At 66.5% G+C, this 12,634-nt stretch overlaps 1 protein-coding gene across 1 annotated transcript; it reads left to right on the top strand.

The window, feature by feature from the left end:
• Positions 1 to 7,368: 7,368 nt before the first annotated feature.
• On the top strand, positions 7,369 to 12,356 carry GAL3ST4 (galactose-3-O-sulfotransferase 4). Its single transcript, XM_066985173.1, is given in 7 exon segments — positions 7,369 to 7,486; positions 7,980 to 8,090; positions 8,981 to 9,118; positions 9,120 to 9,196; positions 9,199 to 9,245; positions 10,607 to 10,780; positions 10,782 to 12,356. Coding segments are annotated over 6 exon segments (1,245 nt in total). The 5' UTR covers positions 7,369 to 7,486; positions 7,980 to 7,983; the 3' UTR covers positions 11,484 to 12,356.
• Positions 12,357 to 12,634: the final 278 nt, after the last annotated feature.

Below are 12,634 nucleotides of genomic sequence, written 5' to 3'. Positions count from 1 at the left end.
TGCGGGGCCTATCGGGGGGCCCCTATGGCCTGGGGTCCCTATGGGGCCCTATGGTGGGGTCCCTGTGGCCCCCTATAGCCGGGTGCCTAGAGTGCCCTATGGCCTGGGGTCCCTATGGGGCCCTATAGGTGGGGTCCCTGTGGCCCCCTATAGCCGGGTGCCTATAGTGCCCTATGGCCTGGGGTCCCTATGGGGCCCTATGGTGGGGTCCCTGTGGCCCCCTATAGCCGGGTGCCTATAGTGCCCTATGGCCTGGGGTCCCTATGGGGCCCTATAGGTGGGGTCCCTGTGGCCCCCTATAGCCGGGTGCCTATAGTGCCCTATGGCCTGGGGTCCCTATGGGGCCCTATAGGTGGGGTCCCTGTGGCCCCCTATAGCCGGGTGCCTATAGTGCCCTATGGCCTGGGGTCCCTATGGGGCCCTATGGTGGGGTCCCTGTGGCCCCCTATAGCCGGGTGCCTATAGTGCCCTATGGCCTGGGATCCCTATGGGGCCCTATGGTGGGGTCCCTGTGGCCCCCTATAGCCGGGGTGCCTATAGTGCCCTATGGCCTGGGGTCCCTATGGGGCCCTATAGGTGGGGTCCCTGTGGCCCCCTATAGCCGGGTGCCTATAGTGCCCTATGGCCTGGGGTCCCTATGGGGCCCTATGGTGGGGTCCCTGTGGCCCCCTATAGCCGGGTGCCTATAGTGCCCTATGGCCTGGGATCCCTATGGGGCCCTATGGTGGGGTCCCTGTGGCCCCCTATAGCCGGGTGCCTATAGTGCCCTATGGCCTGGGGTCCCTATGGGGCCCTATAGGTGGGGTCCCTGTGGCCCCCTATAGCCGGGTGCCTAGAGTGCCCTATGGCCTGGGATCCCTATGGGGCCCTATGGTGGGGTCCCTGTGGCCCCCTATAGCCGGGTGCCTATAGTGCCCTATGGCCTGGGGTCCCTATGGGGCCCTATAGGTGGGGTCCCTGTGGCCCCCTATAGCCGGGTGCCTATAGTGCCCTATGGCCTGGGGTCCCTATGGGGCCCTATGGTGGGGTCCCTGTGGCCCCTATAGCCGGGTGCCTATAGTGCCCTATGGCCTGGGGTCTCTATGGGGCCCTATGGTGGGGTCCCTGTGGCCCCCTATAGCCGGGTGCCTAGAGTGCCCTATGGCCTGGGGTCCCTATGGGGCCCTATAGGTGGGGTCCCTGTGGCCCCCTATAGCCGGGTGCCTATAGTGCCCTATGGCCTGGGGTCCCTATGGGGCCCTATAGGTGGGGTCCCTGTGGCCCCCTATAGCCGGGTGCCTAGAGTGCCCTATGGCCTGGGGTCCCTATGGGGCCCTATAGGTGGGGTCCCTGTGGCCCCCTATAGCCGGGTGCCTATAGTGCCCTATGGCCTGGGGTCCCTATGGGGCCCTATAGGTGGGGTCCCTGTGGCCCCCTATAGCCGGGTGCCTATAGTGCCCTATGGCCTGGGGTCCCTATGGGGCCCTATAGGTGGGGTCCCTGTGGCCCCCTATAGCCGGGTGCCTAGAGTGCCCTATGGCCTGGGGTCCCTATGGGGCCCTATAGGTGGGGTCCCTGTGGCCCCCTATAGCCGGGTGCCTATAGTGCCCTATGGCCTGGGGTCCCTATGGGGCCCTATGGTGGGGTCCCTGTGGCCCCCTATAGCCGGGTGCCTATAGTGCCCTATGGCCTGGGGTCCCTATGGGGCCCTATAGGTGGGGTCCCTGTGGCCCCCTATAGCCGGGTGCCTATAGTGCCCTATGGCCTGGGGTCCCTATGGGGCCCTATGGTGGGGTCCCTGTGGCCCCCTATAGCCGGGTGCCTATAGTGCCCTATGGCCTGGGGTCCCTATGGGGCCCTATAGGTGGGGTCCCTGTGGCCCCCTATAGCCGGGTGCCTATAGTGCCCTATGGCCTGGGGTCCCTATGGGGCCCTATGGTGGGGTCCCTGTGGCCTCCTATAGCCGGGTGCCTATAGTGCCCTATGGCCTGGGGTCCCTATGGGGCCCTATGGTGGGGTCCCTGTGGCCCCCTATAGCCGGGTGCCTATAGTGCCCTATGGCCTGGGGTCCCTATGGGGCCCTATAGGAGGGGTCCCTGTGGCCCCCTATAGCCGGGTGCCTATAGTGCCCTATGGCCTGGGGTCCCTATGGGGCCCTATGGTGGGGTCCCTGTGGCCCCCTATAGCCGGGTGCCTATAGTGCCCTTTGGCCTGGGATCCCTATGGGGCCCTATGGTGGGGTCCCTGTGGCCCCCTATAGCCGGGTGCCTATAGTGCCCTATGGCCTGGGGTCCCTATGGGGCCCTATGGTGGGGTCCCTGTGGCCCCCTATAGCCGGGTGCCTATAGTGCCCTATGGCCTGGGGTCCCTATGGGGCCCTATAGGTGGGGTCCCTGTGGCCCCCTATAGCCGGGTGCCTATAGTGCCCTATGGCCTGGGGTCCCTATGGGGCCCTATGGTGGGGTCCCTGTGGCCCCCTATAGCCGGGTGCCTAGAGTGCCCTATGGCCTGGGATCCCTATGGGGCCCTATAGGTGGGGTCCCTGTGGCCCCCTATAGCCGGGTGCCTATAGTGCCCTATGGCCTGGGGTCCCTATGGGGCCCTATGGTGGGGTCCCTGTGGCCCCCTATAGCCGGGTGCCTATAGTGCCCTATGGCCTGGGGTCCCTATGGGGCCCTATAGGTGGGGTCCCTGTGGCCCCCTATAGCCGGGTGCCTATAGTGCCCTATGGCCTGGGGTCCCTATGGGGCCCTATGGTGGGGTCCCTGTGGCCCCCTATAGCCGGGTGCCTATAGTGCCCTATGGCCTGGGATCCCTATGGGGCCCTATGGTGGGGTCCCTGTGGCCCCCTATAGCCGGGTGCCTATAGTGCCCTATGGCCTGGGGTCCCTATGGGGCCCTATAGGTGGGGTCCCTGTGGCCCCCTATAGCCGGGTGCCTATAGTGCCCTATGGCCTGGGGTCCCTATGGGGCCCTATGGTGGGGTCCCTGTGGCCCCCTATAGCCGGGTGCCTATAGTGCCCTATGGCCTGGGATCCCTATGGGGCCCTATGGTGGGGTCCCTGTGGCCCCCTATAGCCGGGTGCCTATAGTGCCCTATGGCCTGGGGTCCCTATGGGGCCCTATAGGTGGGGTCCCTGTGGCCCCCTATAGCCGGGTGCCTATAGTGCCCTATGGCCTGGGGTCCCTATGGGGCCCTATGGTGGGGTCCCTGTGGCCCCCTATAGCCGGGTGCCTATAGTGCCCTATGGCCTGGGGTCCCTATGGGGCCCTATGGTGGGGTCCCTGTGGCCCCCTATAGCCGGGTGCCTAGAGTGCCCTATGGCCTGGGGTCCCTATGGGGCCCTATAGGTGGGGTCCCTGTGGCCCCCTATAGCCGGGTGCCTATAGTGCCCTATGGCCTGGGGTCCCTATGGGGCCCTATGGTGGGGTCCCTGTGGCCCCCTATAGCCGGGTGCCTATAGTGCCCTATGGCCTGGGGTCCCTATGGGGCCCTATAGGTGGGGTCCCTGTGGCCCCCTATAGCCGGGTGCCTATAGTGCCCTATGGCCTGGGGTCCCTATGGGGCCCTATAGGTGGGGTCCCTGTGGCCCCCTATAGCCGGGTGCCTATAGTGCCCTATGGCCTGGGGTCCCTATGGGGCCCTATGGTGGGGTCCCTGTGGCCCCCTATAGCCGGGTGCCTATAGTGCCCTATGGCCTGGGATCCCTATGGGGCCCTATGGTGGGGTCCCTGTGGCCCCCTATAGCCGGGTGCCTATAGTGCCCTATGGCCTGGGGTCCCTATGGGGCCCTATAGGTGGGGTCCCTGTGGCCCCCTATAGCCGGGTGCCTATAGTGCCCTATGGCCTGGGGTCCCTATGGGGCCCTATGGTGGGGTCCCTGTGGCCCCCTATAGCCGGGTGCCTATAGTGCCCTATGGCCTGGGATCCCTATGGGGCCCTATGGTGGGGTCCCTGTGGCCCCCTATAGCCGGGTGCCTATAGTGCCCTATGGCCTGGGGTCCCTATGGGGCCCTATAGGTGGGGTCCCTGTGGCCCCCTATAGCCGGGTGCCTAGAGTGCCCTATGGCCTGGGGTCCCTATGGGGCCCTATAGGTGGGGTCCCTGTGGCCCCCTATAGCCGGGTGCCTATAGTGCCCTATGGCCTGGGGTCCCTATGGGGCCCTATGGTGGGGTCCCTGTGGCCCCCTATAGCCGGGTGCCTAGAGTGCCCTATGGCCTGGGGTCCCTATGGGGCCCTATAGGTGGGGTCCCTGTGGCCCCCTATAGCCGGGTGCCTAGAGTGCCCTATGGCCTGGGGTCCCTATGGGGCCCTATGGTGGGGTCCCTGTGGCCCCCTATAGCCGGGTGCCTATAGTGCCCTATGGCCTGGGGTCCCTATGGGGCCCTATAGGTGGGGTCCCTGTGGCCCCCTATAGCCGGGTGCCTATAGTGCCCTATGGCCTGGGGTCCCTATGGGGCCCTATGGTGGGGTCCCTGTGGCCCCCTATAGCCGGGTGCCTATAGTGCCCTATGGCCTGGGGTCTCTATGGGGCCCTATGGTGGGGTCCCTGTGGCCCCCTATAGCCGGGTGCCTATAGTGCCCTATGGCCTGGGGTCCCTATGGGGCCCCATATAGGTGGGGTCCCTGTGGCCCCCTATAGCCGGGTGCCTATAGTGCCCTATGGCCTGGGGTCCCTATGGGGCCCTATAGGTGGGGTCCCTGTGGCCCCCTATAGCCGGGTGCCTATAGTGCCCTATGGCCTGGGGTCCCTATGGGGCCCTATAGGTGGGGTCCCTGTGGCCCCCTATAGCCGGGTGCCTATAGTGCCCTATGGCCTGGGGTCCCTATGGGGCCCTATGGTGGGGTCCCTGTGGCCCCCTATAGCCGGGTGCCTATAGTGCCCTATGGCCTGGGGTCCCTATGGGGCCCTATGGTGGGGTCCCTGTGGCCCCCTATAGCCGGGTGCCTATAGTGCCCTATGGCCTGGGGTCCCTATGGGGCCCTATAGGTGGGGTCCCTGTGGCCCCCTATAGCCGGGTGCCTATAGTGCCCTATGGCCTGGGGTCCCTATGGGGCCCTATGGTGGGGTCCCTGTGGCCTCCTATAGCCGGGTGCCTATAGTGCCCTATGGCCTGGGGTCCCTATGGGGCCCTATGGTGGGGTCCCTGTGGCCCCCTATAGCCGGGTGCCTAGAGTGCCCTATGGCCTGGGGTCCCTATGGGGCCCAATAGGTGGGGTCCCTGTGGCCCCCTATAGCCGGGTGCCTATAGTGCCCTATGGCCTGGGGTCCCTATGGGGCCCTATAGGTGGGGTCCCTGTGGCCCCCTATAGCCGGGTGCCTATAGTGCCCTATGGCCTGGGGTCCCTATGGGGCCCTATGGTGGGGTCCCTGTGGCCCCCTATAGCCGGGTGCCTATAGTGCCCTATGGCCTGGGATCCCTATGGGGCCCTATGGTGGGGTCCCTGTGGCCCCCTATAGCCGGGTGCCTATAGTGCCCTATGGCCTGGGGTCCCTATGGGGCCCTATGGTGGGGTCCCTGTGGCCCCCTATAGCCGGGTGCCTATAGTGCCCTATGGCCTGGGGTCCCTATGGGGCCCTATGGTGGGCCCCCTGTGGCCCCCTATGGCCTGGGGTCCCTATAGGGCTCTATAGGGCACAATGGTGTGGGGTGCCTATAGGACCCCATAGCTGGGTCCCTATGGCCCCCTATGGACAGGGGTCCCTATAGCGCCCCGTAGCCGATTCCCTATAGTACCCTATGGCCTGGGATCCCTATGGGATCCTATAGGTGGGGCCCTATGGCCAGGTCCATATAGTGCCCTGTGGCCTGGGGGTCCTTATAGTGCCCTCTAGCCCACTCCCTGTGGCACCCTATAGCTGGGCCCCTATGGCCCCCTATGGCCTGGGGTCCCTATAGCACTGTATAACCGGCTCCCTATAGCCCCACACAACCAGGACCCTACAGCTCCTTATGGCCAGGCCCCTATAGTGACCTATAGGTGGGGTCCCTGGGGTGCTGGGTCCCTTCAGCCACACACGAGCAGAGGCCCCTATAGCACCCTATGGCCAGGTCCCTATAGCGCCCTATAGCTGGGTCCCTATAGCCCCATACAGCCCAGGGGCGGTGCCCCCAGTGCCCCCCAGTGCCCCTCGAAAGCCTTCCCAGTGCTCCCAGTGCCCCCCAGTCTCTCCGAGTGCTTCCCAATCACTCCCAGTCCCCCCCCCAGTCTCTCCCAGAGTCCCCAGTGCCTTCCAGTGCTCTCCCAGTGCTTCCCAGTCTCTCCCAGTGCTTGCAAGTGCCCCCCAGAACCTCCCAGTGCCCCCCCAGTCTCTCCCAGCGCTTCCCAATCTCTCCCAGTTCCCCCTCAGTCTGTCCCAGTGCCCCCCAGTGCCCTCCCAGCTCCCCCCAGCACCTCCCAGTGCCATCCCAAAGCCTTCCCAATACTCCCAGTACTCCCCAGTCTCTCCCAGCCCCTCCCAGTGTCCCCCCAGTCTCTCCCCAGTGCCCCCCTGGCCTGTCACAGTGCTTCCCAGTCTCTCCCAGCACTTCCCAGTCCCCCCAAGTCTCCCAGTGTCCCCCCAGCCTCTCCCAGTGCTTCCCAATCTCTCCCAGTGCACCCCCCAGCCTGTCCCAGTGCCTCCCAGACTCTCCCAGCGCTTCCCAGTGCCCCTCCCAATCTCTCTACCAGTTCCCAGCAGCCTCTCCCAGTGCTTCCCAATTTCTCCCAGTGCTTCCCAGTCTCTTCCAGCACTTCCCAGTCCCCCCCCAGTCTCCCAGTGCCCCCCCAGTCTCTCCCAGTGCTTCCCAATTTCTCCCAGTGCTTCCCAGTCTCTCCCAGTGCTTCCCAGTCTCTCCCAGTGCCCCCCCCCCCCGGCCTGTCCCAGTACTTCCCAGACTCTCCCAGCGCTTCCCTGTCTCTCCCAGTGCCCCCCCAGTCTCTCCCAGTGCCCCCCCAAGTCTCTCCCAGTTCCCCCCAGTCTCCCCGAGTCTGTCCCAGTGCCCCCCGCAGTCTCTCCCAGTGCCCCCCCCCCAGCGCCCTCCCAGCTCCCCCCAGCGCCCCCCCAGCCCCTCCCAGCGCCCCCCGTGTCTCCCCCAGACCCAGTCCCTTCCCAGTCCCTTCCCAGTCTCCCCAGTTCCCGGACCCGGGGGGGCCGGGGGGGGCCGTCCCGGTGCCGCGGGGCGGGGCGGGCCAGCGGGAGACAAAGGAGGAAACTTCGCCGGGAGCAGCGGAGCCGACGGGACCCCGGCCCCCCCCGGCCCCCCGCGACCCCCGGGACCCCCCCCGGTGCCCCCCGACCCCCCCCGATTCCCTCCCCCCCCCCCGCGCCGCCAGCGGGCCTGGGACGGCCGCCCCCCCCCCCGTCACCGGGACCCCCCCGGAGGATATTGGGGGACCCCCCCCTTAAAAAGGACCCCCCGAAAAGGTCCCGGGACATTCCCCCCCCCCCCCCGGGAAAGGAGCCCCGGGACCCCCCGGGATGCGGGGGGGTGAGAGGGAGGCAGCGGCGGCTCGAGTGTGGGGTGAGTGCGGGGGGCACGGGGGGGGGGCACGGGGACATGGGGGGGCACGGGGACATGGGGGCTTCGGGACAAGGGGGGGGCACGGGGACATGGGGGGGCACGGGGGACATGGGGACATGGGGAGGAAAGTGGGGGCACAGGGACAAGGGGGGGGCCGGGGACAAGGGGGGGGCACGGGGACATTGGGGGGACATGGAGGACGTGGGGGGGCCCAGGGACATGGGGACAAGGTGGGGCCCAGGGACAAGGGGGGACATGGAAACATGGGGGGGTCACGGGGGGGGGGCACACAGGGACAGGAGCACCCCGGGGGGGGGACACGTGGCATCTTGGGGACACGGGGGGGGACACACACGGGACGGGGGGTGGCGCATCCCCTTCCCACGTGGCTCTGGGTGGGCCTGGCCTCGTGTGTCCCCCCCCCCCTCCCCGGGGGGCTTTTTTTTTGGGGGGGTGGACCCCGAAGTGACCCCCCGGTGCCCCCCCCCCCCAGCACCATGAAGGTGCCCCTCCCCCGGTGCCGGCTGCAGAGGCTGGGGGGGCCCTGGGGTCTGCGTCGCCGTCGGCTTCGTGCTGCAGCTCCTGGGGGGCCCCTCCAGCGCAGGTGAGACCCCCCCCCCCCAAAAATAAATCCTAACCCCCCTCCCTCCCCCCCCCCCCCCCCCCCATAAAGCAGCCCAGTACTGGCCCTTTGGGTGCCCCCCGATGGGTCCTGGGGTGCCTCAGGGTGGGGCCTGCACACCTTTGGGTGCCCCAACCCCATATTCCCCACCCCCCACCCTACCCTTTCCCCCCCCCCTTCCCCCCCCCCCCCCCATTTTCCCCCCAGCCCCCCTAACCCCTTGTGTCCCGCCGCCCCCCCAGGACCCCTGTGCCCCCCCCCAGCCCCCCCATATCCCCCCCGGCCCCCCTTTATTCGCCCATCTCCCCCTTACCCCCCCCATTCCCCTCTCTTCCCCCTCCCATCTCCCCCCCAGCCCCCTGTGCCCTGCTGCCCCCCCAGGACCCCCGTACCCCCCACCCCCCCCATCTCCCCCTTTCCCCCCATTTCTCCCCTTCGCCCCCCATTTCCCCCCTTGCCCCCCCCCCAGCCCCCCTGACCCCCCCATCTCCCCCTCTTCCCCCCATTCTCACCCCCCTTGCCCCCCCCAGCCCCTCTTTGCCCCCCCATCTCCCCCCATCTCCCCCCATCTCCCCATTTCCCCCCATTTCCCCCATTCCCCCCACCCCCCCCCCCCCGTAACCCCCTGTACCCCGCCGCCCCCCCCCCAGGGGCCCCCGTGCCCCCCCGGCCCCCCCTCCCCCAGGGCCCCCCGTGCCCCCCCCGGCCCCCCCCTCCCCTTGCAGCCCCCCCCTTCCCCCCATTGCCCCTCCCGCCCCCCCCCCCCCCCCCCCCCCCCATCTCCCCCCATCTCCCCCCATCTCCCCATTTCCCCCCCATTTCCCCCCATTCCCTGCACCCCCTGTAACCCCCTGTACCCCGCCGCCCCCCAGGACCCCCGCGCCCCCCGGGCCCCCCCCCCCGGCGCCGTGCCACCCCCGGCAGCACGTGGTGTTCCTCAAGACCCACAAGACGGGGGGCAGCAGCGTGGTGAACCTCCTGCACCGCTTCGGGGAGGGGCGGGGGCTGCGCCGCCCTCCCCCACGGCTACCAGTTCGGGTACCCCGAAAAATTCCGGGCCGAGCGGGTGAAGGGGTACAGCTCGGGGGGCCCCCCTTCGACATCATCTGCCACCACATGCGCTTCGACCTCGCCGAGGTGAGGGGGGGACATGGGGGGAATAGGGGGGCTGGGGGGGACAGGGGAGGTGGGGGTGAGGGGGATCGGGGGAGGACAGGGGGATTTGGGGGAATTGGGGGGGTTGGGGGTGATGGAGGAAACGGGGGGGTAGGGGGAGTGGGGGGGGACTGGGGGGATTTGGGGGTGTGGGGGGAGGTGGGGGATTGGGGGGGATAGGGGGAATTTGGGGGGCCGGGGGGTGGGGGAGATTAGGGGGTGGGGATGGATTGGGGGGATTTGGGGGGACTTCGGGGATTGGGGGGCAGGGGGATTTGGGGGGTGGGGTAGATGGGGTGGGGGGGGACAGGGAGATGGGGGATTTGGGGGAGGTGGGGGAATTGGGGGGGTTAGGGGATGGGGGTGGGGGGAGGGATGGGGAAAATGGGGGGATGGAGGACACTGGGAGATGGAGGACATTGGGGGGAGATGGAGGTCATTGGGGGATGGAGGACATTGGGGGGAGATGGAGGGTATCAGGAGATGGAGGACAGCAGGGGGAGGTGGAGGACATTGGGAAATGGAGGACATTAGGAGATGGAGGACATTGGGAGATGGAGGACATTGGGAGATGGAGGACATTGGGAGGTGGAGGACATGTGGAGATGGAAGATATAAGGAGGTAGAGCACATTGGAGGGAGATGGAGGATATCGGGATGGAGGACGTCGGGAGATGGAGGACACTGGGACGTGGAGGATATCAGGAGATGGAGGACATTGGGGGGAGATGGAGGACATGGGGAGGTGGAGGACATTGGGGGATGGAGGACATCAGGGGGAGATGGAGGACATTGGGGGGAGATGGAGGACATTGGGGGGAGATGGAGGACATTGGGGGATGGAGGACATTAGGAGATGGAGGACATTGGGAGATGGAGGGTATTAGGAGATGGAGGACATCAGGGGGAGATGGAGGACATGGGGAGATGGAGCATATAAGGAGGTAAAGGACATTGGAGGGAGATGAAGGATATCAGGAGATGGAAGACATCAGGAGATAGAGGACATTGGGATGTGGAGGATATCAGGAGATGGAGGACATTGGGAGATGGAGGTCATTGGGGGATGGAGGTCATTGGGGGATGGAGGTCATTGGGGGATGAAGGATATCAGGAGATGGAGGACATCATGGGGAGATGGAGGTCATTGGGAAATGGAGGACATGTGGAGGTGGAGGACGTGGGGAGGTGGAGGACATCGGGGGAGACGGAGGACGTGAGGCAGAATGGAGGCCGTTAGGCACACGGGGCCCGTCGGCGGAGGCTGGAGGACAAGCGGGGGGAGGCAGGGAGGCCCGGGCGCCGCGGGAGGCCGCCGCGGGGTGACGGCGACCTCCCCGCAGGTGCAGAAGGTGATGCCCAACGACAGCTTCTACTTCTCCATCGTGCGCGACCCGGCCACGCTGGCCGAGTCGGCCTTCGCCTACTACCGGGCCGTGGCCCCCGCCTTCCGCCGGGCGCCGTCGCTGGCCTCCTTCCTGGCCTCCCCGGGCCGCTTCTACCAGCCGGGGCTGCGGGGGCAACCATTACGCCCGCAACTTGATGTGGTTCGACTTCGGGCTGCCGCCGGTGGCCCCGGGGGACCGCGAGGCGGTGGCGGAGGCTGTGGCGGGCGTGGAGCGGGTCTTCGCCATGGTGCTGCTGGCCGAGCACTTCGACGAGTCGCTGGTGCTGCTGCGGGAGGCCCTGTGCTGGCCCGAGGAGGCCGTGGTCTCCTTCCCGCACAACAGGAGGCCCCGGGGAGCCGTCCCCCGCCTGTCCCCGGGCCAGCTGGCCCGCCTGCGGGCCTGGAACGCCCTGGACTGGGCCCTCTACGGCCACCTCAACCGCTCCTTCTGGCGCCGCGCCGCCGCCTTCGGGCCGGCCCGCATGGCCGCCGAGGTGGCGAGGCTGCGGCGGAGGCGCGAGGCCCTGGCCCGGCGCTGTTTGCGGGGCGGGGGTCCCCTGCTCGGCCCCGCCATCGCCGACGGGAGGCTGCGGCCCTTCCAGCCGGCCCGGGGCGGGGTGGCCATCTTGGGCTACGCGCTGAAGGCCGGGCTGGAGGCCGGCGAGAGGGAGAAGTGCGCGAGGATGGCCACCCCCGAGCTGCAGTACAAGGACATCTTGGACCGGAGGCAGTTCGGGGGGGGGCAACGGGGAGCGGGGGTAGCGGGGGGGGGGAAGAAGGGGGGGGGGGAAGGGGATCCCGGCCTCGGTTTGTCTGGGGGGAGGAGCGGGTGAGCGTGGTGTGAGGTTTGTGCCTCAGTTTGCCCTTCTGAGTAATGGGTCTGTGCCTCGGTTTGCCTGCTCTGAGCAATGGGTGAGCCGTGGTACAGGTGTGTGCCTCAGTTTACCCGTCTGGGCAATGGGTCTCCACGGTACGGTTCCTTGCCTCAGTTCACCCGTCTGAGTAATGGGTCCCCCCCACCCTTGGTACGGATCCTTGCCTCAGTTTACCCCCTCTCGGTACCACCCCCCCCAGCCCCTTGGGGATCGGGGTCCCCCCATGGGCAACGCCCCCCCAAAACTACGATGGGGATTGGACCCCCCCACACACTACCACTTCGTGCCTCAGTTTCCCTGCCTGGACAACGGTACGGCCCCAGGCCTCGGCTTACCGGGGCTGGGCAACGCCCCCCCCCGGCCCCCCCCAGCTTGGGTGGGCATCGGGGGCCCCCTGCGTGTTGCCTTCGTGCCTCAGTTTACCCAGCTGCGTAAGGGGCATATTAACACTTTGTGCCTCAGTTTACCCGGCTGTGTAACTGGCACACATATAACCACTCCGTGCCTCAGTTTACCTGTCTGCATAATGGACATAGTGTCAGTTTGTGCCTCAGTTTACCTGTCTGTGTAATGGGCATAGTGTCAGTTTGTGCCTCAGTTTACCTGCCTGTATAATGGGCACACACATATTACCACTTCGTGCCTGTTTATCCATCTGTGTAATGGGCATAGTGTCAGTTTCTGCCTCAGTTTACCTGTCTGTATAATGGGTACACGTTAGTGCTACTTCGTGACTCAGTTTAGCCGCCTGTGTAAAGGGCATATTAACGGTTTGTGCCTCGGTTTGCCCGCCTGTGTAATGGGTATATTAAAGTTTTGTGCCTCAGTTTACCTGCCTGCGTGATGGCTGCACATAATACCACTTCGTGCCTCACTTTTCCTGTCTGCGTAATGGGCGTAGGGTCAGTTTGTGCCTCAGTTTACCCGGCCGTATAATGGGCACACCGAGCACTACTTCATGCCTCAGTTTCCTTGTCTTTATAATGTGCGTATTAATAGTTTCTGCCTCGGTTTACCTGTCTGTGTAATGGGTACGCGTGGCACCGCTCCGTGCCTCAGTTTACCCGGCCGTGTGATGGGCATATGGACGGTTTGTGCCTGTTTACCCG

The sequence above is a fragment of the Anser cygnoides genome, chromosome 31 (genome assembly GCF_040182565.1).
Source record: "Anser cygnoides isolate HZ-2024a breed goose chromosome 31, Taihu_goose_T2T_genome, whole genome shotgun sequence".
In the NCBI taxonomy this organism is placed as follows: domain Eukaryota; kingdom Metazoa; phylum Chordata; class Aves; order Anseriformes; family Anatidae; genus Anser; species Anser cygnoides.
This window is presented reverse-complemented; position numbering and strand designations above follow the sequence as displayed.